General features: G+C 33.0%; 3 protein-coding genes across 5 annotated transcripts in view; 1 reads left to right on the top strand and 2 right to left on the bottom strand.

Annotated features, from left to right (window-relative positions):
- Positions 1–19472, bottom strand: part of LOC113404122 (glycine cleavage system H protein-like) — a 90052-nt gene extending 70580 nt beyond the window's left edge. Inside the window, exon 1 of the mRNA XM_064220425.1 lies at positions 19460–19472. The gene's annotated coding sequence lies outside the window, so the exon portion shown is untranslated. The remainder of the gene's footprint in view (positions 1–19459) is intronic.
- Positions 1–25609, top strand: part of LOC113404142 (protein furry) — a 118414-nt gene that overhangs the window by 44212 nt on the left and 48593 nt on the right. The gene's annotated exons all lie outside the window — the stretch shown is intronic.
- On the bottom strand, positions 37–24625 carry Cnmar (CNMamide Receptor). Of its 3 annotated transcripts, none has more exons than XM_026644940.2 (3): positions 23729–24625; positions 13677–13896; positions 37–202 (listed from the first exon to the last, which is right to left on the bottom strand). In XM_026644940.2, the coding sequence occupies exons 1-3, from the start codon at positions 24599–24601 to the stop codon at positions 180–182; spliced, it is 1116 nt and encodes a 371-aa protein (XP_026500725.2). In that variant the 5' UTR covers positions 24602–24625; the 3' UTR covers positions 37–179. The 3 variants fall into 3 exon arrangements, with proteins under 3 accessions (XP_026500725.2, XP_026500722.2, XP_026500724.2); XM_026644937.2 differs by lacking the exon at positions 37–202 and adding an exon at positions 5292–5681; XM_026644939.2 differs by lacking the exon at positions 37–202 and adding an exon at positions 5292–5669.

The following is a 25609-nucleotide window of genomic DNA, read 5'->3' as shown; positions in this document are numbered from 1 at the left end:
TAAGTGATGTCTTTACTTGATTAATTTTACTTCTGTAATTTATTTATTTAACTTTGTTATTCCCAAACAATTGTATGTTACAAAATTCAGACTTAACGTCATCGAGGCATTCTGTGCCTTCAACGCTATAAATCTTCACAGACCTTTAATCGACTCTTCAGCGGGCGTGTCACTCTCGCTTATGAAGAACACACCGTGTACACTCATGGCAAAAATGTTGCGTTTATTTTTCAAATGTCAAGAAAAGCGTAAAGTATGTTACGCATCGACTTACATTGATCGAGTGATGTAACATTTTTAATCTACAATTGGTCGCAAATATAAAAAAAAACGGAGGAAAATTTTAACTGCAAATTCACATCAGGAATCCTAATAAAACTCGCAGGCATGTCGGAACTAAGGTCAGTCATAATAATAGAATGATGAAATGAAATGGAGGTACGGATAGCACAAGATTATCTTATTTGAATTTCTCAAATTCAGCTTACATTTTTATCCGGTAGAAGCTATCGCTGCTTCTTTTAAATAAACTCGAATGCTTCGATACCGTAGATAACGAAGGCGGGGTCTTATTACCTCTGGATGAATGTTATTTTTCCTTGCCTTGTGGACGACATCGTCGTAATCACTATCATGATCGACGTTGAGTAGAATTTTTAACTATTCAGTTGATGTGATTCTATGAAATTTATCATGAACCCAGGAGGTTCAACGAAAGGCAATGATTTTTGGAAATAATTATATAACTTGCAGTGCTTTGAATAGTAATACTCATACATTGTAAACAGTACTATATAATTTGGATATCATTGGATTTTACAATACAAGCCAATTTTTTCCAAGAAAAATGACAATGTTGACTTTGAGGAGTAGAAATATTTTTTATTTTTAATTAAATTATCAGGAATTGTGGTCAATCATTGTAACTTGCTCTATCCGTTATGCTTGTAATTACACTGGCTCACTCATCCTTCTGACTGCAACGTTTATTATTATTACCGTAGTTTAACTTTTAATACAGTATTTTGTATATGATATCGAAAAGCCATTTATGAATATTATTTGTTTTTAAATTACGATAAGAACATAAAAGACAACTTAGTATAAAAAGAGCGTAAGTCGTGCAAGGCGGACAATGTTGAATATAGAGTAAGTAAGAACTCGTCTGTAGGAGTCACTAAGTAGCCGCTTCGACGCGCCATTACACGTCTTACTGGGCTAGGTGACGTACGTACGTGCGACTATGTACTGCCTGTATTTACCTTCGCCTAGTGCGAGACAAATTACAAACACAACTTAAGCATGTGAAACTTAATAGTATCTCTACGGTACGCGTAGCTATTATACAAAAGATTATAAATACGAAGGGCAAGCAGCTGGTACAAATATTTTATTATTTTCATTATCTTTGGCTGTGACGCAATGTTTATGCACAATTTAACTAATTTTTTTGGTAGTCAATTATTTACATGATCCTGATAGGTGAGGCGCTTTAGTGCTTATTTGTTGGATGCGCCTAATACCCTTAGTCGTCTCTTACGACACCCACGGGTTGAGATGGGGTGGTTCTATTCTACTCTGCCGGAACCACACGGCGACTCAGATATGCTTACGTATTTGCAATTGTATGTATAGGAAGTCAAATATAAGCCAAATCATTGCTTATCGATTCAAAAATCTACAACAGGTTAAGAGAAATGCAACATGTCTGAAAAAAGACTCAACAAGATTATGGTTTTTAAATATAACTTTCGTCAACAACAATGAATCAAATTAAATGCATTTAGCATAACCGCCTATCATTTAACGTGATAAATATTCGTGACTAGATAGATGAACTACGCTACATTGTAACCATAAACCGCTGTAGCGCTATCTAGGCAAGGGCTGGATAGACCCGTATGAAAAATTTAATTCACAAGATTCGACTGTTGAGAAAATTGTGCAATTTCTTCAATTCACATCAATGATATTTTTGTTTGAAAACACACTACATATTATGGTAGTCTGTTGTCGTTACAATATTATAATGGAAATTAATAAGACATTACGCCTGGCGTGTTATCGATATGATTAATGCACGCATTGAGCGAGTTCGCGAAGTATACGCGAAGTATTCAGAATAAGCGTTTAAATTAGTTAAACATTGCGTCACATAAATCTGTCATTAACTATTGCTATTTTTTTTAACCCATGAGTGTTGCGTATATTGGATTTGATAAGATCGCGAGCAGAAAAATAATCATATATCTTCTTATAGGCGTTTTGTATTGTAACTGCGTTACTATTAGCGCGAATTAGGCGCAACTAGTTGCGCTTACAAAAAGAGCTAGGCAAAGCCGTAAGCTAAACATAATGAGACCAGATATATGACCTTCTTTAAGGCAGTTAAAAAGTACGTCTGACAGGAAATATCATTAATAATATTATTTTATTTTAAATATATTAAAAATATCAATCGAGTCCTTTTTCATTTTAGTCTTGGCAGCCCTAATGGCATACCCGTAGCATCGGCAATTACGAAAAGAATATTAAAAGCGAAACCCCGTCGGAGACGGAGTATAAAATCGTCCGTCTTTACCAGACAAATTCTACATTTTATGACTAAATTATCAATCACATCATGAGTTCTTCGCGTTAATCGATATAGAAATGTTAGCCACAGAAACATTGAATAATATAAATAACATTGGAATTATACTCATTGTAGAGTTGGGTAATTTGTTAAAATTAAAATATTATTATTTTAAACGACAAATGACAACTTAGGTAAGTATTTTCAATTTAAAAAATATTGCAGAGGGCAATGTTAACTTGCATTTTCAATATCATATCGACAAGTCAAGTGGAATCATACAACCGTAGTTATATAATAAATCTGAGCTATATTTTTATGTTGCTGAGATGGTTGTATTCAATCGAGTGGAAAATAAGTATTGAATCAATATATTTTTTCTTATTTGTCCTGCCCTACCTCCAACCCCTTAGCCAATAGTTGTACAGTAAATTAAAATTGTTTCAATCACGGTCGAATGTCAAAATAAGGAAAACAGTATTGTCTTTATATACGCTAACAAAATACCCTAATATACTAATAGCCTAATATAGATCGTATACAAAATAAGGTAAAAAAAACCTAAAAAATAACCCCCACCGAAGGCATAAAAACAAATTATAAATATTTAACATAAAATCCTGAAATTATATCCGCAACCGAAGTCCGCGCAAACAATTGCCGGATTTATTTTATTTATTAATTTTTTTTTAATTGAATATACATTTACGTATTAACAACGATGTAATAAAAACCCTATTGGGTGTATCCGTACATCGTATTTATAATACGTACTTTTTTATATTTACTTTATTTTTTACATTGTATCCGTTTTATCTAGACAATATTAAAATACAATACGCCCTTGCTAACGTACCTTGCTACGTACGCGAAGTTTTAAAGGTTTTCAATTAATATACCAATTAGATGTTTTAGAATATATTTCTGAAATTTAGTTGCACATAAATAAATGCATTTTGAGCCAATTGTTCCCTAAGATATGGCGTATTCGAACTCTCAAATCGATAAAATCAACGAATCGAAAAGCTCTTAAAAATAATTGTCTAGTCCAATTTCCATTATTTAAATAGTGTTCTACTCGTATAACAGATTAATTAAGACGACCCTGAAACAAAGTAATATTATCAACACTGAAGGTTTTTATATATAACTATTTAGTTATATAGTTCTTTAACCTAATAATGTATATAAATATATAAAAAATTCTTTCGAAAATTTCTTATTTATAATTTTTGGTTGAACTTCGACTAGATTAATGTAAACATCTATCCGTAAATATTACTCAATACAGTACATTTTATTGGATACAAATATTTTGTATAAATATTGTGACTTTCAGCAGCTACTAGATAAAGTATGAATTATAGTTGTAAAATTGTAAACAGATGAAAAAAATATATATGATAGACATTAACTTTTAGTTTACATATATATAAATATAATCTCCAAATACAAATATATATATTTCTTTTAATTTTAAGGAAATAACCTTATTTTTTATATCAAAACATGAAATTCAAAGCGTTCGTATTCCTTTGTTGATAACGTAGCTACTATTACTATCTTGGGTGCGTTTTATTCGAATATTTTGGATTTACAACAGTTTTTTTATGGTCACATGTATTTCCCGTATCCGTCACATCATTATAAACCCAAATCGTTTAAGGCTAAATACATTGCAGACTCTTAGATTTAACTTCCTTCTAACATATCATATACTTCATCTTCAACTACACAGTAATAATAGCACTTATTATTTTATACACACGTACTTAGCGTTCGATAAACAAAGTAGCCTTTAAGACTTTAAATTCGTATACGATCAAATATTTATCTAAAGCAAGATTGATAAAGATCGAGTTTTGCGGAATGCCACCGACCGCTCTGTCGTCTAGCCTTAGAATTCCTTCGAGGAGATTGACGTGGAGAGAAAACTTATCAGACTATCAAAAGAAATATTTAAAAAAAATACCGTTGATGTTCATATTTATTCATTCGCTTTTAAGGTTCTGCAACGAGGGGAAACCGTAAAAGTCAGAAGTCTCAAGTAAATATGAACAGATGTCTAACGCTATATTACTGTTGAACTTCTTTTCTACTTCACTATTTTGTTCGAGACGAGTTTTAAAATAACAAGTTTCAGTTCCGACTCTCGCATCAACAAATCCATCGGGTGTACAATAGGATAGATATTTTTAAATCCATCTTAAACATTTAAAAAAACTTGTGATCGTATTTTAACTGTATATAAAATGATTTTTCGTACGTATTGTCAGTGCAATTTTTTCGCGATGGCGATTATAATGCAAATCGATTAGCATTTGTTTCGTGCATTGATGATATTTAAGAAGAAAAATACAATTCAGTATTATAAACTAGATGAATATAATTCGTGAAGTATTGTCTATAAGGCTTGAAATATTTTGTACGTACGATATACTTTCTTTAAAATGTTAAAATGTTAAATATTATCTCTAATATTTTAATTTTATAACACGAGTCTGTCCTGCCCTGTCAATATCGAACGAATGTGATTTGAGGAGTGTACCAGCTTCGATTAACAACTACTTATTACATGTGTTATTTTATATATTTGTAAATGCTGTTCGTTAATGACTGTTATTGAAATAGCCCTATCTTCATTGTAGGTAAAAATTTGTATGGAAATGTTTTTTAATTTTTTTTTAAATATCTAAATGTTTTTTTTTTGTTTTTTTTTATCTAAGTAAACTACATTCGTACACGAAGCTGAATTGTTTGTATATAATTTAACAATATAAACACTCCTCCATCACACACCCGTTTCAAAATTCCGTTGTGCGATATAAAGGACCACTGGTAGTCCTGTATCTCCGGGGTCATATAGCGCCCATCGATCTCATTTCGATCGCCTCGTTGTCCATCGGCATATCGATTGTTGTGTTCTGGTGGTTGAGTCCGCGACGTTGCCTGGTGTTGTCGAACGTCCAGCGTGTGATGAAGTGATCGATACGGTTGCAGTTGCTCCGGTTGTTGTTGACGTTATTGGTGCTAGTCGCCACCGATGAAACGACAAAGTTGCTCGTCGCCTCGGTGTTATTACTCGCGTAGGATACTGCGGACAAACCTGATAGTCAGTCGTTGTTAAATGCCGTCCTTCGATTACAACTTTCGACCTTGATAATGACTGCAATTATAAATTGTACGCGTATTACAATTAAACATTTCACGAGTCGCTGAGCGGGGATGCGAATCCGATAAAAATAATTCACAAATCAGATCTCTTGTAAGGATATAACAAGTGTTTCTTTTTTAATTGAACAATGTCATCAGTATCCGCTGTGTCGTGTCAGTCGATTAAACCTAAATCTTAACTTATAGTTGGTTCGAAATGATAATATGTGATTAATTTGTATTTATCTTGTAGGCGGCGGTATACAGATACTATTGTTCAGATCATCTTCGATCGATCGATTTAAATAAACTAAAAATCTGATCCTTAAACTCCTTTGGCCAACCATGGCACATTAACGGACTGAAAAATAGTCCGTAAATGTGCCGCTATCGACAGTTTGAATTATTTTAAAATGTGATATCGATCCATTATATCAAATAAAATATTGTTAATGTTTAAATCAAGTGTTCTTTAGCCAATATTATTATTATTCGTTTATTGTTTAACTATCTATCATATATGTCAATCAATGAAAACTTATGTCATAAATAGAACAGGCTATTGCGATTAAAAACCGAATTAAATTCAGAATTTAATGATGACATAATGACGACTGGTAAGCAAGCCTGCAACAGTGTCATTGTAATAATGAATTTAATGTATCCATATGCGGCGTTAATATGAAAATTTTCCACTTGCTCCGGCAAATAATAGTGTCATGTATCCTGTTCGCGTGTTGACACTGTCACACAAGCAGAGGTCTCGTTGCAAGCCATTTTAATAAATTGACCGCGCCTCTTATATAATGGCTCGTTGAGAGTCATCGCAGTACTTTTTAGATATGTTTCATTTATATAGTTGAAACGTTTAAGCCGATATCACTTTACTGAATGGACGCAGCTACACCGTCGACAGTCAGGGAATTATTGTGCGACGAATTAATATTCGACTGTAATTGATATATTTTCCTTTATAGTTTATCCGTAATTATTGGTTGAAATATATTCCATTATGAACTTTACTCGTAAACCTCTAACTCGGTTAACTGTTATGAAAAGCTTTATATCACGTTGCCTATGGTATCAATTATCAGTGTTATCAGATGTCCTGAACCCCAAGACTCGATTACGATTTAACTTAAGACGTCTTCGTAAACGTTATCATTTTTATTTTCATTTTAACGAAGTGATAATTAATACTTTTGAACGTAAAGCGATGAAAATTTAATGATAAATCATAAGTTGTGTTAAGTACACAAAGGTATCAACAAACGATTATAATTAGTATTCATCTTTCAAAATGGTGTGCAGATAACCGAAAGTGCTTATAAACTCTCAATAGCCAGTCTGTTCTATATACCATAGTAGTTAAAACCCGTATTCACAGGGATTTATACTTTTAACGTTGGTAAATATTCTACCGAGTCACTATGGCGATATAATCTTTGACGAGTGGGTGGTAATCGCGCGAGTTGGTCCGAACTAAACCCACCGAGTAAAAATACTTTTAAAATACATCTACGTAGCCTATATGTACCGAACTATATAAAACCTATGTACGTTATGTCCGATTTGTATAGTTCTTAACTGGGACTTTTAAGAATTTATCAATATTACATCAATATATTTATCAAATACAATATAATATAGTAGATATTCTCATACTGATCGCAAATAATTTCCATATATAGGTACAGCTTAAACTAAGACACAGTCAACCCATTATAAATAACAAATAACAGATCACGGTTTATACTTATATCTTATACGTACCACATACTAATAACGTTTATAATATTTGAAGGAAAACAACGTTTTGTAATTCAGATGCACACTAAGGAAGGATTTTTCGATTTATTTAATTTTAAAGCATACAAAGGAACATTTTCTAAATTTTCCCATCCACGTAAATGCTCTGACCTGACACTGATACTGATTCAGACACATCGTTTGATGTCAGATATTAAATCGTACGAATTCCTGGACGGTTTATTGTTTCGTCATACTTCGCGTCGACGGTGAGGTGAGGTGAGTCGTAGTGGAAATCGGGTACACCATATCGCATGTCGCCTTCCTCGACAATTCATTGTGTGCGCATTTAACAATGCATACGCATATAAATACGCTACGGTACGTCAAACCGCTTTGGTAAAATACACGCCGTTGACTATTTAAAAAATATATATTTTTTTCGATTTCGATTCGTATAAATAAAAGCAAGCAATTGCAAAATTCAAATTTAAAACTCAGGTTAATCTTTGAAAGTGAATAAATTATGGAAAAAAGGTTAACAAATCGTTTAAACATTTTTTTTAGATACAATTTTATTTTGCAAAACAGTCTGTTAATTGAGTTGAGTTCGAGACGTTCTATAAGCAAATGACAGTTTTGTCAGTGTCAGTGTAAAGCTGCTCATTCGAATCGACAACCCCAGCTCAGCTCACCGCCTTGGTTCCACCTTGGTTTCATCAACTCGTCGCTCCTTGCACATTTCAAACATTTATTTAACTACGTTGGGTGTCATTAAAAAATATTAAACAGTTTTATTCACTAACCTGTGTTGTTTTTTATTATTTAAAACTAGAATTTTAGCGTAGAAGCTCACCGCTCGTGTGATCGATTAAATTGTGTATTATCTCGATGTTGTCAACCAAAACCCAAAGTATTCTCAAAAATATTTTATTCTTATTTTCCTTAAGAACTTGATAAGGTAAACACTGTTTTTTTATTTGTTATTAATACAGAGTTTCACATCTACGTATAGCCTTGTCGGGCCGTCTCTTCTCATGAATGCATGTAAGACACATTTTACAAGCAATATTAACGAACGTCAGTCTGGCATTTGCTTCTCAAAAACGGATGATCGTATGAAGGTAAAAGTTGATGGAACCAAGGACTTCAGATTTCATGTTAATTTCGATTTCGTTGTAAACAAACTGAAGTGTCATCGAAATAATAAATGAATATAAAAGGAAACGTCTCGACGGACTCGACGATATTCGATAATGTTAAAAGGATTATTTAATATTTTGAGGAGACAGTGGTTTTTTAATTAAAACGTGTACTAAAAAGGATTGTATTCAAAGGCTACTTTAATAGTCCTTCAATCATCATCGTCGTCTAATCGACCCGTTCTGTGTACAAGTAACGGCTCACTGGTGCACCATGGAGGAGACATTTGGGAGCTTATTTCATTCGTGCGTGCGGGCTCGCAGTTTACATTAAGCTGATTGTTTTATTCGGAACTATGTACATGATAGATATCCGTATGTGACTTTGTTAGATGTAAAGTAATGTAATAATAATTTCCTAATAAAACAATATGTAGAAGATAAGTTTTGAAAAAATGACGTCTCTTTAAAATGTTTCAAGTTACTGGACGATAAACAAGTCGTTAGATGACAGCAGATATTGAAGCGAAACGATCACGAATCGAAAGTTTATTTAAAATGCATACGATAACAAACTTAAAACTTAAAAAATGAAAATCCGCTGTTTCTTTTTGCAATCCTTCTCAGATTTGAAAGTTTTCTCTTCAGAACCGTTGGCAGTTTGACTTTTCCTATCAACAAGTAAGCGTTTGCTTCCACATAAAGAAATTTGATTTTGTTTAAAAATAGAACCAAATTTATCGTACCACAACATAATCGACTCCCATGTCAATTTCGGCAAAGGCCGTTCAGACTCAATTGTGTTCAAACCAGTGATTGTAAAATATTTTGAGTGCCTCAGATTTTTAAACTCTGCGAGACGATTATGAAGAGCAGCCTCACCGATTTATTGATATAAGAGGATTGGCTTGAATATTTTATACGAATACAAAACAGTCCCTTGCTTTTTCGAATAAATGAATTGTATTTTGAATAATTACTCGATAAGTAACGCTCACTTCTGTCTGGGTCATATTTTCAGCTCAGTGCTGCTTGCTAGAAAGTAGCCGGCGGGTTTGTTTGTATATGAGGTGGCGATTTTCTTTTTTTGCCTAAGCGCCCCATCCCATGCGATGAAAGTAATAATATTCAATTGTCATTCATGTACTACGTGCGGCCGCTGTTTTAGTTTCAAACGGAATGTGATCGTGCAATTGTTCTAAATTAACTATAAATACTTTTTAAGGATACACAATAAAAATGTTTTTTTTAGGATTATGCTTATAGATAACACCCAACTATGTAGCTAAACTGACAGACAAAACATAGTGATTGTAAGTCGGTACCCAACCCAACAGTTCAACTGTCGCGTACAAATATACAGAACGTAAAATGATTCAAATGAAGTCTCATGTTAATAAAACTAACCCAGACTCAGCTTCAGGTCGGTGTATATAAAAATAACTTGAGGCTAAATACCGGAATATCTCACAGCGAAAACATCCTCTGACGGAACTTAATTACTGGAAATTCTTCATTTGCAGAAGTACGAAAGCTTAACGGCGTTACGCGCCTTAGTCTTTAAGAGTTTCTTAATTGAGTTGCGACGTTTGTAAGACCACAACTTAAGGTTTTCAAAGGTTTATCGTTTGTGATTATGATTATACCATACTTGTATCTGCAATTCTCTATATAATTTCATATTACTTAGTGATTCGAGCAGATCCGGAAGGCAAGCACTGTCTTACCGACCGGAATAAGTGTTACCCTCTCAAAGCCTATTCTACCGCAAAACAGCATTACATTGTATTGTTGTGTTACAATTTGTAGAGAGAATGAGCCGTTGTAATTACAGGCACCAATGATTTAACATTTTAGATTTGAAAGTAGGAGGCGCATACGCTCTATAGCAATTTGTTTACGCTTCTAACACTTGCAGTCTATGGGTGATTACCACTTACCATTTGGAAAGTAAAAATGTAAAGTGGCCAAAAGTATTTATTGGTTGCCTTCCTGTTTTGATAAAATAAAATGATTGATTCAATATAAATATTTGTCTTGTTTTATGACAGCGCGCATATAATTCTTATTTATTATAATTTTTATGTTAGTCTATAAAATCTACGAGCCGTCCCTTCCGTTATTTACAGATAAAATAGAAATTTTTTATTCAGTTTCTTTTTATTCACCAAAAAGCTTTTCAGGCGAATATCCGTTCTGTGATAATTTGATCTAGTATTTTTAGACGCCCCTAGCATTTTCTAACTTTTTTAAAAATAAGTAATACCGGTTCGAATTGCAAAGTATAAAGAGCATTCTCTATCTACGCAAAAATGACATGTTATTTATCTCGACAAGGATTAATACTTTGTAGCAGTTGTCTTTCTGTTTTTTTAGAACGTGTATGGAATGTTTACTGTGAGCTGAGTGTAATTAAAAAGTCATATAAATCAGTTTATTAGTTTTTCGTGAAACCAGACTAAAGAATAAATAAAAATAAACTTAATTATTTATGATATTAAAAAATATTTTTCAATCTCATAGCTGCAAGTTATGTTTTGGGGTTGCCGCTTTAATCTGTCCTCCGTAGCTCAGGCATCGTTGATTGATTTCAAAGTTGCATTAGCATAGCATTGCGAGAAAACCAACGTTTACTCATAATTCAACGTATTGCAATCGTGCAATTATATAGGTATACAATAAGCTAATTACCAATAAGACCAATATAATATCAAACACATTTGATACTGCGTATTCAAAAGATGCTGACATCCCAGTTCATGGTCCCACACATAATTATGAAATAAATTGATTATGAATGAAAGTATTTATTAGTATGAATAAAATCGACAAATCGAAGTTACAATTACACACACAACTATAAATAAATAATAATAAATGCAAGACCTATGCTATTTATTTTGTAAAAAAACGAAACTACCTAGTGATTCCATTGCATAATACTTCAATATTATAATAAAAGGCGACTGACTCATCGTTTCCCTCTCATTATGATAATATTTCCTATTTATCACTACATTTGCGTGTGATCGATATGAGTTTGTTTCTTGGTGCTCCCTATTGACCGGATCTTGGCACTCGCTCGGTCAGCCTTTTCCTCCACAGTAACAACTATTTAACATCTTTCACATCTTCTTTGGTCTTGTCTTCATCTGTCTTTTCATCCATCAACACTCTCAGTCACATGCAATCCTAAATCCCATACCACGTTAAACGGTTTCCCCTCAACTTGTCCCTAATTGACGCCACTTCCTATTTTGTTCTTATTCCTTATCCTGTCAAGCCACTCATTTCAGCTGCAAACGACCCAGCTGTGATCAAACCATAGCTAAAATTCACTTAACCCTTTTTATAATAATATAATTGTACATCTACTATTTTTTTTTTTTATAGTAGAGGTGGCAAACGAGCAGGAGGCTCACCTGATGGAAAGTGACTAATAATAATAATAATAATTAATGTACTAACTAATTACAAAATGACTACAAACTAGTAATTGTAGCACAATTTAACGCAAAGACTATTGGTATATTCCACCACATACTACGTTCAAACGATTCTGCACGATTTCCGGAATTCATATGAGACAAAAGTTGTTTGAATTTTTTTGTATTATGTATTTTTAAATAGAAATAAATATAATTTACGCTTTAATCGTTTGTCCCAATTTAAAAAAAAACTATAAATAGTGGCTATAATTAGTTTTCCAGTGAAACATGCAAAATCAGGCAAAAATTAATAGAAAAAGTTGTTCGAAATAAAGTTTCTGTATTTGGAATCAAATGTTGACCAACGTCCTTTGTTCGTGTCGTGTTCAACGTTCGTTATTTGTTAAGCTTTTCGGATATTGGCCGTTGTTATTAAATAAAGAGTGGTATCGTGTAAAGGCAAGTCAACGTATTCCTCAATAACATACCATCGCGCTAGAATCCTATTCGATTATTATTATTATTAAAATTCTATTACGTCATACCATATTGGTCTATTTATATTTAAACATACTATGCAGAGTATGATTTATTTGTTCACCAATTTAGGAAGTAGTTGGTATTACTTGCAAAATATTTAATATTAAAATGATATTTATTCATAAATATATTATAATATTCATATGTTTAATGCAATACCAGAAGAAGAGCGAGTATTCATAGGGAATACTCGTTGATAGGCGCTTATGGCCTACTTGAAGTATCATGAGGTCGAACTAGGCCATATCATCAATAATAACTAATATTTGTACTCGTGTGATTGAGTGTCTTATGTAGCGAAAAGGTTGGTAAATATGGGTGGTGCCCTATCAAACTTTAGCGGGATTATTTTTAATTTTAAACTAAGCTTAAAAGCTTACCAACGTAAATGTGTAGAATGAACATATTTATATTTAATAGTTTTAGCGTTTTTTTTTTTCAACAATTTCTTGAACACTTCTTGAACAATTGCTTATACTTTGACTAAAGTAGAGCACATAAAATTAACCCAGTATGGGCAGATTTATTTATTAAATTAACAAAACTGATAATAATAACCAAAAATAGACTTCAAGGCCGTGTTTAAAAGTGTCCGAATAAAAATTGAAATAATAAGAAATAACTGCTAGCTGACCTTTTTTATCGACTTACACAAGGCAAGCATAAAATAAGCGATATTATACCGTGAGACATTGGTTTATAATATGTATAACAGTACTACGGTCCGTGGTTTTTGATAAAAGCTGCGTAAGGAAGAAAATGATTCGTCTGTCTCTCGATGCTGCGTAAAGTAGCGACTATCTAAGACATATTAAAATGTTTTTGTTGGTCGATGTGTATTCGTTAGAAGGACAGTGATGTATATTTTAAAAATGTAAAGTGTCAATTAAAATGTAGTGTTTTGAATTACATAACTGATTACAAGTATAGTCGTTAAATTAAAAATTTACCGCTTGAAGTTGCTTTTGACGAATTATACGACTCCATCGTAATCTGAATACTTATTTACCACTACTTACTAACATTAGCATATTGTAATACATAACACAACTGCTCGACGAAATAATTAAATATTCTGAAATCACTTACTTGAAAGACTGCCAGTTCTCGGTGGTAAAACCGCGTCATCTCTCAACGCGTTTGCCAAACAAGGTCGCCTCCTCAGCCAGGGTACGGACTGCACCAGAGCTCGTCGAAAATTCTGCCCGGTGAGGCAGTACAGCATGAAGTTGATAGCGAAATTTGTGTGGAAGAACATCACTGACAACTGCTGCAGAGCAGTCCAGCGCCCTCCTATCTCGTCCGTGTTCTGTTGACAATTAACAATTATCTCCATCAATACACAATGATCTTTCGTATTTGTTTCGGACGTAAATATAGTATGTGTAACAGTGCCGCATACAAAATGAGTACTCTAGATTTATCTATAGTAGAGAGCCAGGGAAACAATTGATGACTGAAGATAGCCCCGATCCATCATCGTTGTGATGTCATCGGCCGGTGACAATACCGTATGTCATCAATCAAAATTGCTTAGAGCCTAACTCGTGGTATCTTTATACACATGCAGTATTTTTTTTCTATTTTTGAAATATCTACTAATTACTCTTTTTGTCTACTGATGTGTACGTTAAACTAATAAATAAAAACTAATAATAAATAAATGGAAACAAATCTATATTAATAAATAGGGTGACTATTTTTTTTTTGTATTTTGTAACTGCCAACGTACTAAACCAATACACGTAACACTGAAATACAGCTCTTAAGAGATGGTTGTAGTATATAATACATGATATAGAACGAGTTTGCTTGAAAATCACTAAATAAAAGGAAAGGATTTTAAATAAAACGAAGGTCTAAGTCTCGACGATAAACAGAAAATAATAAACACTCAAGTACGCAAACATGTATATTTATTCGATTATTCTTTATTACACACCAATACTTAAAACTAAATTTGAAACTTGCATTAACACAAGTCGCACGATGTGCAACAGGCAGCTTTATCGCGATCTCTTCCATGCTACCTTCGAGCAGAGGACTGCCCACTTATATATTATATTCACTTTATTTGAAATAAACTATTACAACAATTAATAATACTAAATCAGTTATATATATAACCAGTGTAGTTGGCAAATATAAACGGAATATCGAACATACTCGCAAGTTGTTTATCGAATACTTTTAACAAAGTTACACCATTGAAAAGTTCAGCAACATAATTTTAATAGTCAAAGTCAAACATCTTCATAGAAACTTCATAGAAACATTACACTTACTTATTGATTGCCAGGAAAATAATCTACTACCGGTTCGGAAAGAAACACCGACCCAACTCAGACCCGACAAGAACTCGTTTATAAAAATTATATAAAAATTGAATAGGAATTAATAATAATAATATCTTAAAGTTAGAGTTTTAACTTTAAAATATAAATGGAATACACTGCATTCCAAATACAAATTCCATTCCAACAGCAGGCCGGGCTTAGTCCATTGATTCAGGTTTCATTAGTGTCATGAGAAATTTGATTTGTCTAACCGAATACTCTTGTATGTTCTCGTGAAGGATGAAGGATAGATATCCTTGATTTCTCGTCTGTGAATCGATAGTAAGCTAATGAAAATGTAGCTACCTCCATTCATCAACAGTCAACATCAATCAATGCGTGCGTTAGTGCCTCGTTGGCCTAGACTAGATATAGAGCTGCAGATCCGATGGTCCTGGGTTCAATTAAGTTTTTCTGGCGAAATTTCTGCACTAATAGCCCGGAGTCTGAAACACCTAAAAGCTTTTGATCCTGCTCTAAATCGCGTTCCGGTCGTGTCGGATTAGCTGAATGATCAGATTAAGAGAATGAGGGCGTAGAAAGTGTTTGCGCACTCGCCTGTGTGGCATCGCATAACGCATAATATGTCCTGTTGGCTAGAGTTGAGATTAGTCGCCGTGATCGAAAGCGGTCAGGACGACGTCGTCATCAATTGTCTCGTATTTTCATTCGCTGTCAGCCTTAGGCACGTAAACTCAACTGATGATAATCATCATCTTTTATAATGAGAAGTCGTAACAAATAATATTGCCGTTTGGTGTTAGAATACGTATTAGCGGATGGTGATTAGTGAGTGGGGGTGGCGTTGTCAAGGGCCATGGTTAAAGACTACTATCATCATGTAAATGTTATTCGAAATAGAAGATTTTTCTTTAATTTCTTTTTTTTTTACAAGTTCTTACTTAGAACTCTATTTATTATCTTTGCTCTATCTGACCAATGTTTTCATTTATCTATTCAAAAGGAATGGAAGACGTTATGACTTGTACCTTTATTTTTCAGCGAACAGTAATAACTCAGTCTAACAACATCAAAAATAGGGTTGAATATTTTTTTCTTGAATTACTTGTTTAAATAGTTAAGTTTGATCGTTTAGACTGATCTACGTACGACTAATATAACTTTAATATAATTATATTAATAATAAACAAATTTAATGTTAATATAAATTAATATAAAGGCAACAGAAAATAAAACTACGACTACTCATTGAAAACTAAATAAATTATAATAATCATTTTTATAAAACTTTTTATTAATTATGAAGCAGGATACATCAAAGAAATTAAGCATTAAGAGGATAAATAATATAGGGAAGAAATAACTAAATACAATTCCCCTAGACTACCTACAATTAAAAAAAATACTATTTAAAAAAAATGGTTGCCTGAACCAATTTAATCAAATAAATTGTAATGCTAGAAAACGCCCTATATATATACAAACTATACTGGACACAAATAAATCAAAAGTAAAAAATAAACTTTTACTAACTGATATTTATTTTCCAAACTAGAAAATTAGCAGAGCATTCACCGTAATACGTACGAGTACAGTTAACTCTTTATTGTAATTCAATACTCATTGACATGTAATAAGGTTTATCATAGTAAGTATTTGTGATAAATAATATCAATCATAATTATATAAAACAAAACGTTATTTACGGGAACTTGTCGAACGATTTTAGAATTATTCTCTTTGCTTATCATTTTCGCCTACTAAAGAAGCAGAGTCGTGTCAAAACTTGCACAACCTGTATCGTATCGATTTTTGTATACCTGATAAATACCAAATATCGGATATTTACGAAGCTGTGTGTTCACCATAATGTAAATTAGGTACTGGACTTGCGTATTTAGGTGTATATAACTCATTTATTATTATTTTTTGTCTTAAGTTACCTATGTCTGGTTTAAGGAGACTGAGAAAAATGAAATGGTACTGAAAAATATTTTTCAGTACCATTTTACAATATTGGAAACTCGTATTGTTAAATAAATAAATTGAATTAAGTGAGATCGAACGCAGCTTTTTCCATTGTGTTTACTTTTTCATTGTGAGATTGGATATGTCACGGTTGTATCAGTAACCTAAAATTTTTTGAACACTGATTTTCCAATTTGAAATTCTGTATTTGACTATTTCGTATCGGATTTGATGAGACATCACAGTTCTGATAGTTTATATATATATATAAACGTATATTATAGATTAGCTATAGATACAATCAATACAATACAATTTATGACGTTTTCATTACATTTGGTACATATTTCTGAATAAATTGTTTTCTGTTGAGCTATTTAATTCTACATATAGTTTATTATTATACTTTGTGGTAGGGCTTCGTGCGAGCCCATCTGGGTTGGTACCACTCACTCATCACATAATCTACCGCCAAACAGATTGCTGCTACAGTTACTAAGCTCCAAGTACCTATTGACTTAGTGCTAAATAATTCTTAAAATTGGAACACACAATGTTTTCCGGTTTCGAAGAGCTATTCACTGTAACTACATAACATAAGGGATATAATATCTTAGCTCTCAAAGATGCTGTTACATTGGCGATGTAATTAAAATTAAATATTTTTTACTTTAAAAAAATCACTTTGATTAAAATTAATTAATGGTTAATGGTTTTTATACCCAAAAGCCTGTTGCTTCTTTTACTCGCATGCATCCTGAGTAAAGTTTGAGCAATGGATTTAACCACACACGAAGGTGCGCCCCTCCACATTCCATTTTTACAACTAAAGCTAAGAATTTCACCACTTCTATTCCAATTGCATCAAGAAATAATTATTTCTCTCTTTCCAACCGTAGCAGAATCGCAACTAAATAATGTTAAAAAAAAAGTTTATTTTTATTTAATACTATAAATAACAAATTTTATTGATACGAGTACACAAACAGACAAGTCTCAAATTACCGTAGTAGTATTAGCTTCGTGATTTATAAGCCATAAATTCGATTATGTTAAAATTAAATGTAGAAGTTATGTTATGTAAAAATCAAATATCATTTTACTGATGTCATTTGACTGTCAGATAGTTGTTCTGCTCACTGGCCTCCTTGGTTCTCTAGGACACCATGAATATTGAGTTTGGGTACCTTTCTGTCTTCCCGATTGGACAAATGTACGATCGCTCTCGACCTTGAGCTCGTGATAAGGTACACTACGATTTCAAACTTTGTTTAATTTTTACTTTCGGATGATATTTAACAAGATATACTTCGCATATTCTCCAACGCTCTTTTGCCGCATGGACCAATCATGGACATCATGTTTTGGTACCATGAGTGAGGATAGACAGAATACAATTGGTTGAGTAGCTTATTAAGGAGCTGTAGGAGTTTGGATTTAAATATGTCTTCCAACTTTCCAAAAACAGTTTACCCCAAGCCAATCGATCTCCTGCATGTAAGTTTGTTAGTCTGAAGATAAACGATGTCCGTGATAGATCGTGACCACGTTTACGATGTCCTGATGATCCTACTTTTGCGTTAAAGTCGTTTGTCGCTATAAAGCATAACTCATGTTGTTAACTTCTGGATAACCGAGTAAGCCTACTGCTACTCAGGAAATATACCGCCTTAAGAAAGACTTCATGGTCATTGCAGTAAAATAGATGACCGTATACCGACCGTAAAGTTTCTTCTACTACATCCAATCCTATCAGGTCCCATTTTATAAACTGAACTTACTGCAATCAGTTCCTGTTTGTTTTTTTTTTTTTAATCTATACTATTTCAAGCCAACTAACGCATTTGTACAATTTAAAATGATATTAACAATCCATATAAAAAATAGACACACGATTAAATTTGGAAATATTTTATAAATGTATTTGTGATAGCATGTGCATCTGACTAAGCTTGTAAAAAATAAAAAAAAACTCCAAAAAGCTCTGCTTCAGCTAAAATCACACCATATGTGCAATTAATTTGCTACAAACTTAGGTGAAGGCTTTATTTTAAAACTGCACTCTATTCAAATTAGAGAAACGATATCGGGCTATGGACAAAAACGATACTGATAATCAATTACTTAATTTAATGGTACGATTAGATAATAGAACATAGAAAAACTTTATAAAAAAAAAGCGCTTATAAAATTACTTTGCACTGAAATAGTTGTTAATTTTTGTACTTGTAATAATTTTTTACAGGTGATTTTGTTACCACAACACGAACGTTTTAAATAGTTCCTACGTTTTTTATTCTTTAGAAGTTTTGTCGATTATATTATATCAATTTTATTACAAATAATGTAGGTATAATTTACTTAAGATTTTATTTAATTTTAAGTGGAATTAGAGCGAACTCGGAAATGTTCATAAATTAGATCAGATGAGTATTTCACTAATTCGCATTACATTTTAATGACCATACATCTCCGAGATATCATTTTAGTACACATATGTATACATGAGTGAAGAGGTAAGGAGAATTGCCACTTATATGAAAAAGTGTCCGTTAAAATGCGTTAAATTAGGGTATATTCAGTAGCACCAGTAGCACCAGAGTAAACTTCAAAGAAAGCGCCAAAAGGATATTATGTTTAAAAAAAACATTTAGACTAATCGGTGTAACATGCTCTAAGTATCAAAAATAATAAATGTTCTATCTCGACGCACTCCAATCCGTCAAGAACTGCTAAATACCATACCATTGCCTTTGCTAGCGACGTTTTGGAGGGTTTTTGAACTGCTATTTATTGCTTACAACTGAACACTTGCGACCGTTCCCCCATAATGACCCCCGGTTTCTACCTCTAACCTCCATAAGTGTACATTAACCAGTGCCAATTAAAAATGTCAGTAGGGCAGAGTATAGTAAAATTTAAATACTTTGTTCCTCATTTTTTACAATAATTTTAATGCCAATTAGTTTTTTATTAACAATTTTACGTAAAGATAAAAACTAAACGGCTGTTTTAATTTTAATAATTTATAGCAATTGCGACCTCTTTTCTATGATAAGTATATGCCATCAAACGTAACTGACAAATTAATCCTTAAAAAGTTAGTGACAGTTTTGGTATACTTAACGTTAATAGTCATTAAATGGTGCTAATAAACCTTTAACTTAAGAGGGGCAGGGACTTGAAGCACCATAAATAACCTTTAAATGACTGTGTACTTTATTGAGCAAGATATTAAATTAACTTAGAATATAATAATGGTAAAAGCAATTTAATTTAACCTCTGTCACTTTTATTTTCATAAAAATAAATATAATTGTTTAAAAAGCAAATATATATAGCTTTACGTATAAATACACAGATCTGTATAAAGCTACTCACTTGAAAGATGACTTGCATGCATTTACAATAGTGCCCTAATTTTATACGATCGTGGTTACCAGAATAGCGAGATAATCGAATTAATTACGATACATTATATTTTGACACCTTTAAACAGACCAACTTGCAGATGGTCTGTTTAAAATACGAGTATACGAATATTTGAAAATATTTTACTTTGTAATAAACTATTTTTCTTATAAGTCGGGGTTTCCAAGCGGAATCAGCAGTTCTTTGCACTTGGCTATTACATGAACTTTCATACCGACGACAAATCGTCTGCGGCAAAATGTTCTTTCAAATTTTTCAGAATAGTAATAATAATTACGCACGCAGTTAAGTTCAGTTAAATTACGTATGCAGCTGACAAGCTGTACTAAAAAAATTACAATAATAATATACTCCATAAATAAAAAGACAAAACGATTTATAGTCATGTCATAGAAATAGTATATGCCGAACTTAATAAACGTTGTCTGTTTTTAAAAGTTAAATAATTATCGATTTTTCCCCCCTGATATTATAAAAACAAAAGCAATTCAGTCTCTGCTTGCTTCTCACAGGTGTAGAATATCGAAATTGATGGTTATTTCAGTCATAAATAAATACATAAAAAGAAAGTTTCTTTTATAAAATCAATATATCTTTATTATTATTATAATAATCATTAATAACGAAGTAACAAAGTAGTCGAATCCGGAGGCGGAGAGGGAGCAATCTCGGCAAAACAGAGCGCCAGCCGCCATGTCGATTGCCGCCGCGACGTACGAACCTTGCCCCTAGGGCGTGCTGATATACGTATCTCGTCACAAATTTGCAAGTTATTATTGTAACCTGTCTTTATCACCTTGTATCAATATCACCAGGAACCACTGAGTTTGTTATTGTCGGTTATCATAATTCTACTACTATCTAGTAGAATGATTGAATGGATAGAATATAGTTGACGAATGAATGGAAAATACGGGTACGGATGAATAAATTAATTGAAAATTAATATATACAAACAATCGAAATATATCCAGTAATGTGTCCAAAGCCTCCGATGAAAAATGTCCCTAAATTACCAGATCATAGATGTATCGCGCTTACAAACCAACGTACAAAGCCGAGCTCCGGTGTAATATTAATAACCTTTTAGTTAGCTTGTAACGTATCCTATTACGACAATCGACAGTGAGGTTTCCGAGGAGGCCTGTCACAAAGCACTCAATCGGCTCTTTATATCGAAAAGTTAATGGTTCTTGATCTATAAATGTAATAATCAAACAATTTAAACCGTTCGTCATATGTTTAAGAAATAGTAGCATGTGTTTTGGTGTTTTGTAGACGAAATACAAATCGAAAGTCATATTGCAGTTCCGCCAAGCCTGAGTTTTTGGCAAAAGCATTTCAAAAGCAATTGAAAACCAAAAATAAGTATCAAAATTGATTCGAGTTCAAGCGACTGCTACAAATTGAAGTTATTTGTGCAATTCATTAAAAAATCAGATTAAATTAAATTTTAATTCATTTAAAAATAAGATTAATGATCTAATCCAGATTAATATTATACTAAGAAAGCTCAACATGCATTGCAAAATTTGCAATGCATGTTGAGCTTTCTTAGTATAATATTAATCTGGATTAGATCATTAATCTTATTTTTACCATGAATTAAACTTTAATCTTAATCTGATTTCTTTAATGAATTGCACAAATAACTTCAATTCTGTAGCAGTCGCTTGAACTCGAATTCAATTTTGATACTTATTTTTATGGTATACAATAGCTTTTTTGCAATACATATGTGCATAAATACTTTACTTTGATATCGGAATACCGGTAGCTCAATTACTTAAATTTGTTAATTAAACGGTAGATGAGTACATAATTAAATAATTTTACAACGCCATCAATTGAGCATTAAAACACATTGAGCGCTACATTAATGATCTGTCTCGACTTTGTTTTATTTGCAACAAACTACATGTTCCGACTTCGCATGTACAAACACGAGCCGCGTAAACGATATGTTCAACCAAATAATAATTAATTAGATAAATGTATTTAAAATTGATGAAAGACTGAAAATATAAATGAGATTTTTTCTGTCCTGCCGTTGCATTTATAGTTCAGGGTTCAAGTGAGTTTATATATGAAGAGAGAATCAATGATATAATACAATCCGTACAGCACTAAGCATATTTAGTGCTAACCAATTCTATATTGTTACAGTAATTTATTTACAACAGAGAATATATACCGTCACGGCCTTTTCTCTAACTTTTTTTCAAATGTGCAAATCACTAAGCAGCTACATATTCTTATTAAATCTAACACGACCGGAAAGAGTTCATGAGCCGGACAAATGGCTCAACGTGCTTTGCGAGACTAGGGGCTGCCAACTTTCACTTGTTTCTTATTCTGTTAATTTTTTTATATTAAGTTATCATTGGCCAACTTGATACTTAGCCCCCTAGAACAACGCAGCACTTATCAGCGATATAAAAATATGTTAAATATAACCGTAAGATGTATAGAGTAAGTCTAGCGCTAGACTATCCGACTTGAAATTGTACCCGATCTTAGAAGAGAGTTTCATATTAATCAAATAATTCTTTAGCTCTTACTCACGGTAAAAAACAAAAATTCTTTCTATATTTTTTATATCTCAAACCTTTGTCAAATACTTCTGTTTTATTTGGTCGGGCTCTGTGCTTAAAGTAATTCGTTTTGGAGAAGTCCTCCTGCGACACTAAAATTACTAACGTAATTGTTGTATAGTGATTGAGTAACTACAATTTTTTTTTAATGTCATATTAAGTCTAGCAATTTGATATCTCACAGCAGCACAGCTTAAAGGCGATTTATTATAAATAAACGACGCAGTAAAGCGCCAGCACCAAAATAAAATATTCGCATTACAAAATTATGAGATATTAGAGTTTTTAGAAATATTGCAATTGAAACTATAAATAATTTATTATCATAGATTTAAAAATGCTTTACGTTTTATATGTAATATGGTTTTTACGCCAGCAAAACTAGTAGCGATACGAATAAACAACAATACTAGTAACAATAAGTTTTCTAATGAATACCTAGCAGAGATAAATCACTTAATATCATTACATAATAAAACATCTTTTAAAGTCTATACAGAGGAGTGCGGAAAGCTAACATTTATACAAATTATGTGCTACAAATAAATTATATTGTGTAAAATGATATTTATTTGGGTTTGTTATTATAATAAAGTCTGAGTCGATCTATCTTAGGATGTTGGACTTAGATTTGAGTGATAAACAATAATAATCAATAATATAATGATATTTCAATAGCAAGTAATATCATCCGTGGTTGTTATGATAATTATACGTGTAATAGCACAGCTCAGCAATAGCACAACTACAAATTTGTAAACAATAATAGTGTACAGATGTTTGGAAAATACAATTCTAACGTAACAAATTAAAAACACGAAACATGCAGTTTTTCGCAAAGCATACTCACCAAATCGTAGGCGTACGCCAGCACCCGAAACGTATAAGCAGGGAGGTTGAGAATTACGAATACGGAAGAGACTATCAGGAGCATCCGCGTGACCCTCTGTTGTGCGCGTTGGCATGCTAGCAGCCGCGTGCATCTAGCGCGCCGTCGGCCTCGCGGCCGCTCTGCTTTCATCAGCCGCCGCCGCGTCCTCTCCAATCGCCACACGCCGAACATGATCCATGAGTTCAGAATTACTATGCCAGCGAGAGGTATCGTAAACGATACTATAGTGTCCACCAAATTGAAGCGTGCTGCGTGATCCAAATACTCTCTGTCTATGTTGCAATCGTTATGGCTGGGTACTGCGAATCGCAACACCGGTATATTCAAAATTAAGGACGCCAGTACGATCGAGATGATAACATACCGAGCCCTTGCCACCGTGCACACTGCATTGCGCCTGAGCGGATATATGACGGCAACAAAACGCTCCAATGTAAAAGACACCACCAGCCATGCACTTAGGCAGCAAGAGACGTATGATATATACACGAAAACCTGACAGAAGCCTCCTCGATGGAATATACCAGTGATCTGTGTTGCGCTAAGCCATGGCGGGGTCAATTGCAGAAGAAATACGGTGTCCGATAAGGCCAAAGCCGAGAGGTACTGACTTGTCGATTGTAGTCTTAACTTACTGATGTAAAAAACGTAAATTGATACTAAATTACCAATTACACCAAGGAACACTAGCATTGGAGTATAATATAGATAAAACGAGCTGACCATTTGAACTGCCCAAAGATCGAATTCGGTTTGGTTGGCGCCAATAATGGGACTCTCCGTAATAGTTGTAAAGTTAGATATAGTCCCGAGGGACATATTAGAATCCATGGCGCGGCGTGCGCCCGCCGCGCCTGTCCGTTAACAACTGCCGCTACGCGGGCTCGGAGCTGCTTTTAAAGAGAGCAGATTAAGTGCGCGTCGGTCACCGGCAAAGGACCCTTTGCAGCGCAGGCTCGATGCATCCTAATACTTGGACACGGCCGACCACGCATTTTTTACTAATACAGTGCATTCGTATTTTACTGTTTAACGAAATATTAATTCTGATTTGTAAATTGTCTGTGTGTCGAAGAATGTACACGGGGGTAAATTAACTAAAACAACTATTAAAAAACATATTATTCATTAGATAAAACACTAGCCAAAAAAAATAACGGATAATATACTCTTTGATTGTACTTTATAACTTATTTAAACTGAGTAATTGTTACGAGAGTTGTATGACATCTTTTAATTGCAACATAATAAGTATTACATTTTTCGTCTCGTATTAAGAATTTGGATTATTATCGGACCTCCACACTTTACCACTTCACCTCGTATCCCTTCGAACCATTACATTGAAATTTAATGAAAGCTGTTAACGCACACAGCACCAGAACTGGGGTTACAGTGATTTTTTACTGAACGTTTCATTTTTGGGCTTGAAAATACAAAGTATATATTTTTGTTTAAAACTATAAAAGACAAAAAACTACTATGACTTAAAGGAGTACGTAATTTTAATTATGTACCTTTAAAGTTATTAATAATATTGGCGTATTTTGTTCTGTTCTATTAATTTAAATAAAACTAACTGTGTACACGGATTTATCCGCAATTATTTCAGTTTGTAACTGGTGTTGTTATTGCTGGATAATCGGTTCAACAGATTCAAAAATCATCTATCACAAACAAACAAATCTTTATTCATAATATTATGTATGTACGACTCGGTCCGCACGGTCCATGCTAAAATACTTTTTATTGTTATAATAAGACATTCCTCCTTATAATATAATAGTAAGTAGTTGTTTTCAATAATTCTTATACATAAATATCATTTAAAATCCTTCT

This window comes from Vanessa tameamea, chromosome Z (genome assembly GCF_037043105.1).
Source record: "Vanessa tameamea isolate UH-Manoa-2023 chromosome Z, ilVanTame1 primary haplotype, whole genome shotgun sequence".
Classification (NCBI taxonomy): Eukaryota; Metazoa; Arthropoda; class Insecta; order Lepidoptera; family Nymphalidae; genus Vanessa; species Vanessa tameamea.
This window is presented reverse-complemented; position numbering and strand designations above follow the sequence as displayed.

Coding starts and splice junctions, on each gene's coding strand:
- Cnmar (XM_026644937.2), bottom strand. CDS start 24,601: ATGGATTCTAATATGTCCCTCGGGACTATATCTAACTTTACAACTATT. Junction 13,897..23,728: donor TGGCGTACGCCTACGATTTG/GTGAGTATGCTT, acceptor AATTGTCAACAG/AACACGGACGAGATAGGAGG. Junction 5,682..13,676: donor GAGAACTGGCAGTCTTTCAA/GTAAGTGATTTC, acceptor ACTGACTATCAG/GTTTGTCCGCAGTATCCTAC.